At 39.2% G+C, this 17050-nt stretch overlaps 1 protein-coding gene across 2 annotated transcripts in view; it reads right to left on the minus strand.

Annotated features, from left to right (window-relative positions):
• PDE11A (phosphodiesterase 11A) overlaps positions 1–17050 on the minus strand; it is a 123914-nt gene that overhangs the window by 23896 nt on the left and 82968 nt on the right. For both annotated transcript variants that reach the window (XM_027896714.1, XM_027896713.1), the window contains exons 11-15: positions 15473–15619; positions 15262–15369; positions 9943–10052; positions 6825–6915; positions 3698–3798 (exon numbers count right to left, since the gene is read on the minus strand). In XM_027896714.1, the coding sequence (XP_027752515.1) occupies positions 3698–3798; positions 6825–6915; positions 9943–10052; positions 15262–15369; positions 15473–15619 (557 nt within the window). The remainder of the gene's footprint in view (positions 1–3697; positions 3799–6824; positions 6916–9942; positions 10053–15261; positions 15370–15472; positions 15620–17050) is intronic.

The following is a 17050-nucleotide window of genomic DNA, read 5'->3' on the forward strand; positions in this document are numbered from 1 at the left end:
TTGTCTTCTGGAATATCTTCCCTGGATCCTCAAAGATGGACAAAACATGAAATGGGCAGAACATGTCAATGTCTGCTTCTTGCCCTTAAGAATCAAAATTCTCACTCCTTATAGTCTGTAATCTTTTATGGCTCTGAGACTCCAAGCAGCTCTTCCTGCATGCAGTATGACTATGATATGTAACAGATCCTGCCCAAGAGACAGCAGTAGTTGAGGTACAAACACTTGGAGCACTCTGCCCACAGTGACACAGCATATGAGCATCAAAGCTGGAAAGCAAATACCTGGGTTCAGAGTGACAGTCCAATGTCCCATCTCACATGAGACTGTGCTGTCTCTTTGTCAAGAGGAACTGTAGTTAAGATTCCTCAACAGGAGAGAGGTTGCAAAGTCTTGTATTTTCTACATTTATTTAAGCTAGACTGAAAGTTTGAACAGTGATTATTGAAAGCACTGCCTGATGGCAGCCAGTGCATGTTTTGCACATAAGGAGATGCACACTTCCAGGAACACTACCTTTGATGAGTGGACAGAATGTTATGTGGGCCACATTGCATTATTCTGGTCCCTGACTGTTGTGGTTATTTGACCAGTCACTCCTACTACAGGGTTTTTCTATAATGGATTTCATGACAGCAGCTAGAACAGGGAGATATAAGGACTGCACGTTGATATCTAATTCCTTATGCTTCGTGAAGTAAGATGTGAAAGAGTTTCATGTTACAAAATTTTCTAGGACAATGCAAAGTCACACATACGACGGAAACAAAACTCAGTTCTCTCACACAAAGCCTCATGCATTTTAATCCCTAAGGAAATAAATATTTCAACAACAAAAATTTTAACGGCCAAGAGTAGTTGTCATAAACCTCAAACCAGCCTAACCCTGAGCAGAACAACGCTACATCGAGCATCAACAACTACATACTCTATTAAGAGAGCAAGCAGTGGATTTTTGCATCTTGTATTTCAGTGCCCAGTCTAACAACATATAATTTGGAAATTAATTAATTTTCAAGTATTGGATATTCTGAGTAATTAATAGGTTACTGGATAAAAATCAGGCAAGAATATTTGAAGTTGAGGGCTCAGGAAGATGACACCCCAGAAACCTCAAATATTCAAATTTAAAATGTAGAGGTGCATAAATGGAAACTGAAAATGTGAGTCTCAAGGCTGTATGTTAAGCCAAAAACTTTAGGAATTTTCTTTAAAATCCATTTAAATAGATACAGAAGTAGTGGTCCAACTCCACAAAGAATTTCTAGTGTAGCAAGGAGTCAACCTGAGAAAAGTAGCCATGTATAATGAAACTATTTAGTGTTTCCTACTGGTTTCTTATGACTGGTATCCAAAATTATAAGGTTTGCTAGGAATAATCAAATGTAATACATCAGGACTTCAGAAATAAAATGAATTATAACAATTTTGCAGTGTCTTTGAGTAACATTGACTGTGGTTGTATTTTGTCTGGAAGGGAAGGTTGTCTTGCTATATATGACAAATCCAGTTGCTCTACACCCAGCAGTTCAAGATATCATTTATGTGAATTTCCATAAACTTCATTTTGGTTCCATGCTTTTGCTTTTTGTATTATCTACAAGCATAATTATCTAGAATTATTTACTAAAATCAAGTGTATTTTCCATCTGATCTTTCACTGGAAGTCATCTTTTTGTTTGTTTGTATAAAAGTAGTGCCTAAAGAAGGTCGTAATGCCTTACTCTGCCTGGAGTTTTCTTGCTGTTCTACTAGCTGGAGACTGAACTCCCTCAGCCTCTTGTTCCTCATAACACATTTTCTAGATCCTTCACCAGCTCCAGTGCCCTTCTCTGGACATGCTCCAGCACCTCAATGTCTTTCTTTTAGTGAGGAACCCCAAACTGAACACACTACTCAAGGCGTGGCCTCATCACTGTCAAATACAGAGGGACAATCACTTTCCTAGTCTTGCTGGCCGCACTATTCTTGATACAGGCAAAGATGCCACTGGCCTTCTGGGCCACCAGGGCACACTGCTGGATCGTGTTCAGCTGGGTGTCCACCAACACCCCCAAGTCCCTTTCTGGTGAGCAGCTCTCAAGCCGCTCTTCCCCCAGCCTGTGGTGCTGCCTGGGGCTGTTGTGACCCACGTGCAGGACATGGCACTTCACCTCACTGAACCTCGTGCAGTTGTCCTCAGCCCATCACTCCTATCCACTTCACTTGAAGTTGTCAGCAAACCATGTCATACCAGCCTCACAGATAACAGGCAGTCCTAACAGACAGCTTCAAAAAGAATATGCTTGAGAGGGTTTATTTGTCCTGCTCAAGATATTCATGTCAGCAAGCAGAAATTCCTTCATAGACTAATGTTTAGAAGTTATTTATAATAAAACTACTTGCTAAAATTCTGTCTTAAGAATATTTTTCTGGAAATAGACTTGTAGGAAACAAAGAATATCAATGTTTCTACTGCCAGTACTGTTTAGAAACAGCCCTTGGCACAGGAACCAAATACTGAGAAAAACAGACAAAGCAAACATTGCAGCATCACCATTAGTATTTTTACATTTAACAGTTAAAGACACAATGTTCATATCCATACTTGAAAAATTACAGAATAAAGACTTTGCCTGAAGTTTTCTGGAAACTTGGTTTGGTATCATCCACCAGCACATAAGTGGAGCAAGATCCAGGTATACCAGAAAAATACCAGAAAAGTTACTAAATGATACCGAGAACTGTACGGGATAGGATCAAACAAAACTGACCCTGACAGTAGCTCAGTTTAGCATGGTGCTAATAACGCCAAGGCTGTGGGTTTGATCCCTGTATGGGCCATTTGCTTAAAGAGTTGGAACTGATGATCCTCGTGGGTCCCTTCCAACTCAAAATATTCTGTGATTCCATGAAAATTCCTCAGGATGAATTATTGTCAAGTCTACCAAGGTAGTACACTGAAACTGCACATCTGACAGCACTTTGCCCTGTAAGTCAGGTGCAGGCAAGTGTCAGAGAGGGGGATGCCAGAAGTTCAGTGTGATGGTGAGACCACAACTCTTCCAACAGCATGCATGCTCCCACACATTCTCACTGGGAAGGGCTTGGTAATAATTACCAGTATTTGAAAAACACAAAGTACCACAAGCTTTGATTTGAAAACAGGGAAAAGGAAGAAAACTAGATGAGAGAGAGTCTGTTGTACTTCTCTCCACTTCAGTTTTTTAAGACCTATTCTCATCATGTGATGCAAATTGGCATAATTTGTCTTCAAAGCAGCAAAATATATGCTTCTCTTGCCTCTGCAACTGGGTCTGTAACTAAATACAGTATTTCTTAATATACATGTTTAGAAACACTGAAACAGTGGAAACAAATTCTCAAATGTTGTTGATTTTCTGCATGCCCGAAGAAATGAACTCAGAAGGGACAGAAGAAGTAAAAGACTGAGTTGTAACTGATTCCTGGGATTGCTTTGAAGTCTAGGATTTTACTTGTTTTTGGTGGATACAGACATGTTACATACTAAAGGAAAAATTACTTGGACACTTGAGATATTTTTATTAGCCTAAGATACACTAAGTATTAGACTAAAGCTCTTCAACCGTAGCTAAACACGAATTTCTTATTATATACCCTTATTGGTATTTAATAGGTCATTAGAATAAGTTCTCTGAATTTTCATTTGTCAAATATAAGAAATGCCAATACTTACTCAAAATACAGAGTGAGGTCTGTTGCCAATATCGATTGTTTTAGAAGCTGCATAAGGTCACTGTAGTCCTTAGAGGACAAGTTAGCAAAGATGTTGTGACCCTATAATGAAAGAGATAAAAGAGGTAAAAGACTAGCAATCAATATAGGTTTTTAAAAGGTTTTCTAACTCTTTAGTCTACTGTTTGCCTGTAACACAAGCCTTTTCTGATTCATGGCAAAACTACAACAAAATAATAATGTTAATACTGCTGAGATTATATTGAGGTGGAAGAGCTGACGATTGTAATCAAGCACCTGGTATGTTTTTCTAAACTCTGCTGAAATTATAGCCTCTTGAGTAAAGATTTACTCTTTGCTCTGACCCTGCACAGACTCAGTTTATGGGGGAAAACTATGGATACATCTCAATCTTTCCTCCTATTAGATGTTTTGGGGAGCTGTGCATTGGAGCTTTTGAGTTGTGCTCCTAATAGATTTATCTGTGCTGCTGCTTGCAGGCACACAAACTGCTGTTAGAGCAGTCAAGGACACTAAATCAGTTTTTCATTCAAAACAGCCCATTTGCTCACTCTGCCCATTACTGCCTTGTCTTACAACCATTGCCTATGCAGGCTAAAGAACCACATCTTTATATGCAGTTTAAACACCCTTTGTGGGCCCAACTGGCTACTTTTTAAGGAATTGTGGATTAAGAATTTGGAAGGTGCCCTATGGCAGAATGAAACAACTTATTTTTCATTGCTTTTTTAAGAGCAGGAACATCCTTGTGTAACTGTATTTCTGAAACTGTAATTCCTCTAGGAAATCCCAGACAAAATAAAGAAACAAAATTAATGGAAAATTCTAAATTTAAGCTTAAGAAGTGATCTTTGTGACTATATAGTCATATATAACTATATTAATATAAATAAAAGTATTACAGTTGTTTGTTCTTTTTTTCTAATCACCTACAGAAATGAAGTTATTGCTATACAGAGTCTTATTTTGGTGGTATTTAGTCCTGTAGTGCCCACATTCATTATGCACTGCCATCTACTGCCTAGGAAGATTAAAATGTCCTTAAAACCAAGAATTTTCCAGCAAGAGGATTGCTATAATCATGATGGTATGAAGACATATATGAGAAAAGGTCTGGAGGTAGAGATGGCATTTTTTAATAGAGCAGCTAATTGTTGGACTGAAAAAATAATTTGCCATGCATAAAATTCTTTCTTATCAGCTAAATATTGAGAAGGTTTTGAGAATTTAAAGCTTATTTGTGAAAAAAAAACACAACAAATAATCAAAGTACTCAGAAGAAAATAAAGCAAAATGTACCAGAAAAAGAGGAGTTCTTACAACAGGGGTAATTTACCAAGTTGCCTGTTATTCTGTAATATCTATTGCCTTTCTGACCTGTTTCATTGTGTAGAAAACCACGTCACTGCTAAGCCCCAAATTACTATACTTAGGTTAACATGTCAAGAGTAAGGGATAAATACCTTCTTTGTCCAACATGCTAAAAATCTGAAGAAAAAATACAACATACTATGTTTCCTTGTAGTCAGCAAAACCAGACTAGAATATTTCGGCTTGTTTGAGAGAGACTGACTGCTCAGCTGGCAATAAATGGTGTGTCTTTAAGTAGATTGGGAGATTCAAATCTGCATTTATTCCAAACTAAGCAGTGTTGTGTTCCATTAGCAAACAGTATCAATTGGACAAAAATCCTGTAGGATTAATTTTCTGGACTAGAAATGAGGACCTGGAAAAGAAGCTACCTGAATGATCACAGGTGAGGACTTGCATTTCAAGTAATACTTTACATCTCTGAAGAAGCTGGACTAAAGTCCAAAGAATTTTTTGTTTCATAAATTTATGGATTTTTAAGCTTGAAAAGATAAAGAAAGGCATCTAGACTGCCACGGACTTGTCCATGTCTTGAGTTTGAGACATTCAATTATGATGAAGATTTCAGGAACTAGAGAACTCACTGTTTTCCAGAAAACCTTGTTCCAGAAGCGGAACAGAGTCCCTAGTTTAGGAAAAAAAAACCCCACCACCACCACCACCAAAAAAACCCAAAAACAACAACAACAAAAAAACACAAACCCAAAAAACCTTTCCTTTTTTCCTATTCTGAACTACTTTGTTTAGTATTCAAATGCTGATTTTTCTTACACCTTTCTCTCAAATTACAAGGAGCCATTTAATTCCTATCACCTTTTAGTTAAGCTAGCCTAGGCTGAACAAATTGAGCTGTCTAAATCTCATGCTGGTGCTCTCCTTTCCTAAGTTTACCTTTTAAATATAATGTCAAGAAACTGATCACTAAAGCCACAGTCCCATGACAAATCTCTCTGGCAGTGTACACGGAGGTAAAGCCATCCGCCTGTTCCCATTTGTCTGTGATCATGGGGCATTCCCAGATGCTCTTCAGAAGTTACTGCAGATCAGCATATGGTCTCCAATTGTGCTGCATGAACAACAATTTTGGGTTTTGTATTTACTGAATGCATTTTGTAACAACCTAGCTGTGTAAATCCACTGTTTCATAAGGATTGCGCGTCCACCCTTCTCCTTTTCTCTCTGGGGTAGTTTATGCTGTATATACTGTTACACACAAGATATTCTAGGCAATAACTATGTCTTCATATGTATCTGCAAAGCAATAATTGTACTTTGGACAACATATTACTGATCTTTTAATTTTTAAAAATAATTTATTAAAAATATGAAAAACCATCACAAAAATACTGATTACAGAAAGACTGCCAAAGAAATTAAATTGGTGCAGTAAAGGATGACTGTGATATTCTGAATATGGTACCTGTGGGGAAAGGTAAGGGCTTGTTTCAGTTACCTATAAACCACTGAGGAGGATATATGTAAGAAGACTGAGAAAAGCTGACAGTATGATTAGGGTATGTTCTCCTTGCCCCTCACTGATTGAGACAAATATAATCTCTGGGCTCTATGATCAGCATTTGTAGTTGTTTAATTTTGTGCTAGTTGTGACCTTTGTGGTAACCAATAAATAATTCCTCAAGGAGAGGACATTAAAAAGGTACCGTGTGTGGTATTTCCTTTCGCCTGCTGAAACTGCCCAACAGCTTACAGTGAGATTAATAGTAATGCTTTTGTACCTCACTTTGGAGAATCATGACAGCATGATTGAAATGGTGATGCTCCAAGGTAGCAGAGGTGCCATAGAGCTGAGCTAAGGCTGATCCACTCCTGAAACAGAACATGGAGAGTCAACAAATATTGCTCATCTGCTTACAAAGCAGGTTTCAGAAACAAGTTAGTAACAAAAGCATGAAGCCACACTTCACCTCCATTTCAGCAAACACACCTAAGACAGTTGACAAGATCAAAAATACTAATTTAAAGCCAGATACAAAGCATTTATGTTCCAGGCTTCGCTAAATATCATCAGCTGACTAAAAATTTTTCTTGAACTACAAGAACTGTTGTAATGCAACTTTCAAAGTGCCTCAGCAACAGCAGAGGCTCTCCACTGTGCAGTAAACACACACAGTAACATCCTTGATCTAGGCTGGGCTGTTCCACTGCTACTTTGTTTTTTTAATTCTTAAAAGACATAAACAAAATGGCTTACAATGGGCAATTAAAAACTTTTAAAATAACCCCCCAAAACACAACAACAACAAAAAAACCCAAACTACAAGTGCACTGAGGTCCTATTAGTATGTAAAATCACATATTTAAAAAAATACTAAGGTAAGCAAAAAACTGCAAGTGAGAGCAGTGAATATAAAAGCAAAGTTTAGCACTGCTTTAGAATATATTTTCCCATTATGTTTACTGTCTAAACCAAAATCAGATTCAAAATGCACAGAGCTGGTGGGTTTTCTAAGTTTCTAAGTTTTTCTAAGGATAAAAATCTATAGAATACAATTATAAAATTCTGAATCATTGGGAGGTGCAGAGAATGGCACAGGATTGTCAGAATAGTCACTGTTCACCATTACTTCACTTCTGGGAGCCAGCCTAAAGCAACAAGATGGGTTTTCTTTCCAAAGAAATGAGAATGAGAGATTATGCCAGAGACAGAAAGTCTCCTAGGAGCATACACTATAAAACTGCACCATACTGATACTTAATTATCAGAAGCAGCTATATTAGAGAGAAGGATGTCCAGGAAACATAGTCCCTAGAGAATGTGATGCTGAGATATATAACAGAGCCATTTCAAACAACTGTGATATTGTCTCCATCATATACGTCTTGAACTTTCATCATACAGAAACAGCAGTATTGAACACTGAAGATAAAACAGGAAAAAGTGATGCTTAAATTTATGTCAGGTTAGAGGAATAAATCATAGTTGCTGTTATGAAAACTACAGCTTCTGTTTTCAGGGATGTTTTATGCATGTGTGGTAATGTTTGTCTTTCATTAAATGTCTTCAGCAGTTTCTTTATGGAGTCATAAAATGGTAGCCTCCTCTTCATACTCCATTGTCAAACAACAAGTGTAAGTGATAGCAGCCTAGTGCTGAAACCCTACACCTTTAACTGAGCCATCCCTCTGCACAAGCGATCCTGTTGTGTAATGTTACAGAGGAGAATCGGTTAACTTAATCTGAGCCTAAAATGGCTAAGATGTAAATTTTAGGTCTCGTTGTAAATTAGGAACATAAACATCAATCAGCTGAGCTTCCTTCCCATTTGTCTCGTCTATTTTGATTCTCTTCAAGTCTCCGCTGCAAAAAGGCATCTAGCAGTGCTTGGTAACCTTTGCACCACGAGCTCTGTCTTTTGAGCACTGCAATTGATTTTCCTTGCTATGGTGATTGAAGATCCAGACAGTGTCATTGTTTCATTGGGATTGTACAGCAACACCAATACCTCAGGAAATGGCAGCTTAGAGAACATCAGAAACATCAGTTTGAGTGATGTTCACTGAGGCAACTTGCCCCCCAAAATGCAAAAGCTCTTGCATGCACCCATTGCAGCAGAGTATTTCTGAAAAAGGTAGGACAAAATAGGCTAATAAAGCATTACACTGTCTTTCAAGTAACTTTGGACAACTTTTGACCACTCCCCCATCACACTGGAGGATTAGCAGTAACGCAGAACAGAAAAAGCTGCAAATGCACACTGGGATCTGCAGGGTCTCGTATTCTGACTGTAGAGGACCTAGGGAGTGAAGAAAACAGTAACAGGATTTGAAGGAGTCTCTGTGCCTGACAGCTTTATTTCACAGCTTGGCCAGGATGTTGCCAGGGGATGTTTTCTGTTGTCCTGCCTGTTCTCAGGGACCACAGATCTTGGAATGAATTTGACCATTGTCAAAGGAATTCCCTTACCACCACAGTAAGAAGTACCACCCTCAAAACTTCCACAAGCCTGCTTCTACACCTCACTGTGACTGATGGCAGCTGCATGGACAGTAAAAATAAATACATGCCAGTCAGGGCTGCTAAATCAGGTCATAAGAATTTTGAATAGAATAAAATTCATTTTCAGAATTGAAAGCAGTCTGGAGAGCAAGATTTCATACCAGTGATGTAAGAATTTGCCTTTGAGATCCAGCTTTGTGTTCTGGTGGGTACTGACTATTGCAGAAGGCCAGCCCACCCCTGCCCACGGCAGCGTGAATGGGCTCTATGTGCTCTGGCCTGTGGGGCAGCCCAGGGAGGAGGCATTTTTACACCCCAGGGACCCTGTGTACTCCACAAGTGACAGGGATGTGGTGAGGCAACTACTCCAGCCACCTGCTGCAGATCATCTGCACCGCAGCTCCAGGAGGATGGCAATGGCTTCATACTTCATAAGCTAGGAATTACATCATGTTTGCTTGATTATACTGGTGTGAAAGTTTTTGTGAAAGCATTATTTCAGTTTTACTTATTTTCTTTTCTTCTTAATAAGGGAACAAGGTTTTACTCAGTATCATGCATTCCAGTCAGTAAGAACAACCCAGACAGACGATTAAGATGTTTCCTGGGTTGAATACCAGAATGAGTAATAGCTGAGCCTGAAAAGAACATCAAGTTTTGGCACCACATTTTAATACGTGGTGTCAGTTCAACAGCCTGCTACAAAGGACAGGCCAGCAATTACCTAAAGGAACAGAGAATGATAAAGATGGATTGTCCCTCACTGCATACAGGAATAAGAATACTTGGCCTTGGCCTAGGAGGCTTGAAATTAATGCTTCATTCTATATCCTGGTCACCTTTTGCTCTCCCGTGGAAGAAAACCAAATTAAAATAGTAAGAATTAGAAAGCTTACTTGGCTTGGAAGGCATTGTTGGTTCCCCTGTGGTCAAGGTCGTGACATAAGCATCCCACAATCAAAGCTAAAATTTCAATTTCACTTAGAATCTCCTGAAATCCTGCGGTCTGGGAGCAGAAAAAAAATAGCAGCTGTAACTATCAGTAGCAAAAGGGATAAGTAATGTTAGTCCATCGAGCAACAGTCAACTTGGTTTTGATACCATGAACGTTTCAGTAAGGAGAAGATAAATGCTTTATTGTCATATTCTATTCCCTGTTGTATGTTAGATGGTTAGCAGAATAGATAACGTCCTTGGAGTGATCTGTTATTATCTCTTTGTTGCATTTCCAGCATGCCATTTCTCTGCTACCCAGAAGGCACTGAAGGCAAAAAGAGCTGAAAACAAGCATCAGTAACTGCAGACTAAAACAGGAACTGGATTTTCTGATCAGAAAAATAAAAAAAACCCAAACCTAAACTGATACTATTTTGAAATTATTGCTTAGAGAAGTATTTTGTAAGATTTCCTCAATTCTGAGAAGACCACCGTAGTCAATCCCTACTGTCCAAGACAGCTGAGATGTTCAATCAAAAGACCTATAAAAGAACCTGGATACAATATATTCTATGGAACTGTTATGAACTATTAAAAGATTTTTTTTACCTGGGACAATGAAATGAAGTGGCATGATTTAAAGAGCAAATGTCTCAAATGGCTTATTTCTGTTGCAGATAGCTGCTTTAATTCAGGAGGGATTTTTGAAAATAGATGTAATGAAATTGCCTACAAGCAGCTCAGACATGTCTGTGTGAATGGGGGAGCTGATCCTTGAAACATTTTTTTGCCACTATACTTCTCCTCGTGGATACTTGTCATAAACAGTCTTCCTGCCTGAACCGCCTCATGTCAAAAAAAGAAACACTACTGCTATTGCTAACATCATACATCCTGAACAGATCCTGTCTAGATGAGGTGCTAGAGCCTGTGTGGGACACCACCTCGTTGGTGCTGTGCATCTTACCCATGGCAGAAACAACCTGGTTCTTCAACTCCTCAGAAGCAGACAAGTATATTGCCTGCAGAGAGGACTGGCTGAGCTGAAAAATCATGACACTTGTCTTTACACAGTGCCAGTCTCCAAAGACACTTCTCAATTAGCCACATGACCTAGTTAGTATGAAAGGAAATTATATTCAAGAAATATAAAATACATTTATGTTGGAGTACCAAATCAAGGTTGAACACTAACACCATCTGAGAAATCCCAAATCCCATTGATTTTCACTGGGACATGATTTCACCCATTGGCAAGAAGAGGGTTTAAGTGATACAGTGGGACTTCTTGTCCTTTTCTGGTAGGAACTTACCACCCGCTCAGAAATGTCAGTCAATTGATGCAATATCCTGAAAACTCTTCTATTCATCCTGAAGACCATGAATTCTACTTAAAGAAATGCACATTCAAATCCAAGTAGCCTCTGTTTAGATAGCCTGAAATGTGGCTGCAGTTAATACTTAGGCAGGACAGGAAGCCAAGCTCCCCCAGGTGCTCAGGAATGCATTTCAGTGGGAATTGAGGAAGTGCAGGACTTGCTACAAAAGGTTTATAATTGCTTGAAGTTCACACATCCGAAAAGATGATGAAGTATGAGGAAAAAAAGATTAATTTTGAGTAGAATCCACTGGTGTACAGAATAACTTGAATATTAGGAAACAGATTCTCCTGATTTCTAGTGGCATTGCCTTTTGTTTGTTTGTTTGTTTTTAGTTTCAGTAACATCTGCCCAGACAGAGGAAATTCTATTAAACAATAGTGGTTTGTCCTTTTAATTTTTTAAACATTGCTCTTGTATAACAAATAATAATAAAGGTCTGTTTTAAAAAGGGATTAAAAAATAGCTTTTTAACTGATGACATGCCGTATGTCAAGTTTCAGTCTAGAAAAGATATTCATAGCTAAGTTAAAACAACTTAAAAAGGAAGTTTTATAAAATAAAATTGATATTGTAATAAATATCTTTTAGCATAATGCAAGCTTTGATTAAACTCAAGGATTCAACCTGTATGGCAAATGCAGGAAAGCCAATTAAGGAATTTATTAGCACTAGCAATATCTCAAAAATAAATGCCACTTTTTATTTAATGTAAAGTCTAGTCATTGAATAGATGAAAGAAATATAGCATATGTCATTTAGTAAAAAACATTTAATTTAAAACAATGTTACAGTGAGGGGATATCTTCTTTGAATATAATGCAAGAAAATAGGGGATTACATTTCCCCATTTTCTGAATTTACAGAGAGAGAAAAAAAATACATGGCTATAGACGATGGTGCAGTAAAATTTATTTTCACCAGAAAAGGAATGACCCATAACTCATGAGTGGCACAGTCTCCTGTGAGTTATGGAGGTCATTCTTTCATGTGAGGAAATGAATTGCATTCATTATACCTTGCCCCACATCTATATGTTTTGTTATTAGCACACCAGATGGGATTTTAATTTTGTATTGCTTACTTGTTCATTTTTACCCTTTGAAATAAGTATCAATGTGAACTATGTTGGCAAAGGCATTGAAAACAAAGCCTGGGATTGATGCTGTGGTTTAGTCTCATGCAATGTCTTAACTTGCAGGAGCAGCCTTGCTGCAGTGCTTGTCTTCAGAATATTTGGACATCTGAAATACAGAACTATGGCTCGCAGAAATGGTCTTATCATTGTTTAGGAGAGATAAAATACATACTTAGATATATAGGAACACACTTTAGATATGCAAAAGGCTGAGATCACCAGTAGCAAAACAACTAGTTTACTCTTTGTTAGATTTCTGTTGTTTAGCTTGTTCAACCCAGCTCAATTTTCCTTCTACATTCAATAAGAGTATGGTCAGGCCATTAGAGGCTACTGCATTACAGGTTAGACAGTACTATGCTATGGTAAATTCTACCTGAAAATGCCCTAAATAGACCTGTGAGATTATATTTGTGCAGTGTATATTGCTGACTGTCATGGAGAAATCAGAAATAAGGTGCAATAACTGCACAAAGCAGTGCTTTCTTGACCATCAGAACAGCTCTGATGAGCCCTTTAAAGGGTTTGTCAAAGTATTTTTCTCCCTTTTTTACAGAGAAAAAAGAAGACACATACTGACTCAGATTGCATCCCCCAGACAAATGCAGCAGGAGCAAGCCTTGTGCTATTACTGGTCTCTAGACTCTCTTTTGTGTCTTGTTTCCCAAAAGATCAGTCAGACCAAACAGATCACACACCTGAAGTTACTCTGTTCTCAGCCAGAGCCAGAGCAAAGTGGGGTGGGATGTGTGGTTAGTCCAATGTTGTGAGCACATGCATCCAAAGCTCTCAGTTTATTACCAGGAGTGAGGGCAATGAAATGAACTTGGCTTGAAAATGCCAAATCACATCCCACATACAGTTGCATCCCTGTGCTGACTGCTAAAAGGATCCTGAAATTATGCTGTGAGAACCACGGTCAAAGCAATTTATAGTGGAAGCCTGGCAGGCTGCTGGAGCAGCAGGGATGCGCTCTCTCCCTGCTGACTGCCAGTGCGGGCACCGCTACGCGAGATGGAGATGCCTGGTGAGAGAGTGCGTTTCCCAGCGAAAGAGCAGCGTGCCGCAAACCTGGCCTTGGAGCTCCACCTAGGGGTCTCACCGATGAGGCTGGGGGGCTCCTCACCCCGGGCAGCGTGTGGCAGAAATTACTGTAACTCACAGCGAACGGCACTGCCCGCCTTCGCCCTGACTCATCCCAGTAAAACGCTTTTCATTTGTCTAAAACTGGAAAAAAAAGGTGCACGTCAAATTTACGGAACTCTGAAAACAACCGACGCCCACACATTTCGACCAGATTTCACTAGAGAGCATCAGAAAGTGCCTGCTGAAACAACGTTAATTCTGCTCAGCTGAACAGCCCCGGGCGCAGAAGAAGGGGTGACCGCTCTCCATTGTTGAACGTCTCCATTTCTTTTGTCTCATGGTGTACGGTACAGCTTTGCTACACCTCCATAGGCACTCTTAGAAACAAAGCCACACAGCTGCATTTGTGCCAAGCACTAGACCGACATCAACCTGCTAGGGGACTTGTCAGACTCGGTTTTTTCTCTTGCCCAATAGACAAAGTTCTGGCATGCAGACAATGCCGAACAGAGGAGGACAGCCAGGAACCCACGCACAGGACAGCTGTGCCTTGTGAGCAGGAAAAAGGCCACTGACTGACTCAAATCCATGTAACAGTGCACTGACCTGTGCTGGGAACGGCACAGGCTGTGGAGTCTCCTCTTCAGATGGAGTTCAAATGCTAACTGCACCGCAGAGACCAGTCAGCAACAAGAACATAGGTATTCACGGATCAAAAATTAGGGAGCAAGCACACAATATCCCAGATAAACAAATACTTGCACAAATGCTACAAGTATGGCTAAGTTAATGTTCACAATACCTTAGGCATTAAAACTGAACATGAAGAAAAAATTTTTTAAAATTTGAATGTTTATTGGAAAATAAGGCAAATCCAAAATGTAAAGTGCACCAAAAAAGTGCAGTGTGTTCACAGACACGTTGCTTCTCTTTCACTATATTAACCAGAATATTAAACATCCAGGATCACTGAGGTTTTTACTGATGCACTTACAAGAATTAACTAGCCAAGCATGAGTTATTTCACACAGTGATGTTGTTGCGGGGTAGGGAGAGAGAGCAATTATACTTGTTCAAGTATACTAGCAGTGGTACTTTCAACACAATCTACCTGTGTGCTGAAAGGAGCTACAGATACTGATGGAGATACATGTTAATAAAACCCCTAAATGTTAACAGTGTCCAACAGAGACACAAGATTCACTTAGATCACTGTGTTGGAAGTTAATTTTGAAATGTTTTAAGGCAATACCTTCTACAACTATTTAGATGAAGTTGGATAAGGAGGTAATAAGTATCAACATAATAAATACTTTGGGATTCTAATCTTCCTTGGTTTTGTACTTTTCAATTTAAGAGTCTGAAATAAATGTCAAATCAAAGAGTTCCAAAAGAAAAACATTTTGTAAGATCAAGATCTATAATAACAAGCTCACTCCAAGAATGCCATCTGTTTTCAGTCACTTTAATGTGCTTATGATACCACTGTCACTAAAACACTATACGGTTTTGCCAAATATGTGATGCCTTAAGTTGAATAAGTTCTGTGTGCTTTGCTATTGGAAATGAGTAGCATAATAACTAGAAAAGAACTGAATGCTGGAAAACGTTTAGACATGTAAGGCAATGTGGCAGTAAAAGCTCTTACGGGATTGCGTCTGGAGCTGGATACTTACGGTTAACATGGCAAACATCAGCTGGCAGACATTGAAAGCATGCCTCCAGTTGTGATACAAAACCATCCGATAATTCTTCCTAACCGTCAAAAGCCACCTACACAGCGTCTGGAATTAAAAGTACAATTTGTATCAGGGCTACTAAATGTGTACAAATGGACAGAGCAGTGCCAGAACAAAAGCAGCAGATATCTGCAGCGCAGATGGTTACCTCATAGTCAATTTTAAATTTCTGAACCATTCCAAGTTCCATGAACATCCGCAGGGCTGCAGTAATCATGGCATCCACATCAAGCGAGAAGTCATCAAAATGGATATTGTCAATGCCAAGCTCTGACACCAGAGGGATGTTTGCTGCCTGAAAATGCCAAAGGGAAATTTCTGATTCAAAAATTCGGTCTTTTTTTCTGTGTCACTCTTCCAAGAACCAATCTGTACATCAGTTCTGACCTGCCAATACATTCCCTGCTTGATTCAAATGCCAAGCAGTAGAAGTCTTCATCCGAGAAATACAAACATGTCAAGCTAACAGAGCGTGGAAACAGTGGGAAGGAGAAGAACCTGGTACGAGCAGAAAATACGTTCACCATCACAACTGGAGCCCAGATACAGGGCTTAGACTGAAAGCTGACCACTTTACAGCTACTGCAGTAACACAATATATTCCAATGCAAATTACAATGCTGTAATGCAAGAAACATCTGGACAGCCAACAGCTGGGAATTTTAACTGCTACCATTTAGAATTGCAAAGCAAATATACTGCTCTGCAGAATTTCTTCATCCAAATGTCTTTACAACCATAAGTATACAAGTGCCCTTTGCTTTACACTCTTCACTACATGGATATAGAACCAAAAGAAGAGCAATACAAAAAATACTAGTAGAAGTATTTTCCAAAGCAAAATGAAAGAATTTTCAACATGCTGACTAGGTAGTAAGTCAATACAGCAATAGCAAAAGCCTTACATTTTGCTTTGTCTATGCAACAGGGACTTTTATTCTGTTTGTAAGAGAGGAATGAGCTTCTCATGAACACAACATATAGATGAGTGTGCCGGACTGGCTAATGCATACAGCACCTGCATGAGCCAGGCAGAGATGCTGACAACCCTCATAGGCTTCCTTGCCCTTCTTTATGCCCCTTCAGACTTGCCATTCATCTCCCTAGAGAGGGCAGGTGGAGGAGGATGCATTTGCTGAAGGAGCATCTGTTCCCAGTCTCCCTCAGTGAGAAGGTGATGGGTCAGGTAGAAGCCTCACAAAGGCACCAGATCCAGCCCACAGGCTATGAGGTGGACAATGCTGAATTAGTCAAAATTCTATGGACTCAGCTGGTATGGCACATCCAGCTACTCACTTGCATAAAATACCAATTAGTTCATGCAACTCTAAGTTCACCTTCTCAATTACAGATTCTATGTAACCATCTTACAGCTTCCTTCTTGAAAACTTGTGTTTTGAAATAGTGCATCCTAACTACAACAAGTTACTGACATATAAAAAGCTTCTTCTGGCTGAAGAGAAAGTGCCACCTCAATAATTACTTTATGCAGAGATTATGCTTTAGCTACACTACATAAGAGAGGATGGGGTAAATCTGTCATAAAATAGTATTAACATTGTGGTTTTAACTTAGTTGCTAGCTAGAAGAAAATTCTTTTCAGTTTAGTACCCAGTAAAGCACGCCAGTACCACAAAAAGCCATGGTACTATGCCAGCGTGTTTAACTGACATAGGAAATACAACAAACCTATCAAGTCGAATGTCATCCCAGAACACAGCTGAAG

This window comes from Empidonax traillii, unplaced genomic scaffold (assembly GCF_003031625.1).
Source record: "Empidonax traillii isolate 1590-97213 ecotype Southwest subspecies unplaced genomic scaffold, ASM303162v1 scaffold513:size879593, whole genome shotgun sequence".
Lineage (NCBI taxonomy): Eukaryota > Metazoa > Chordata > Aves > Passeriformes > Tyrannidae > Empidonax > Empidonax traillii.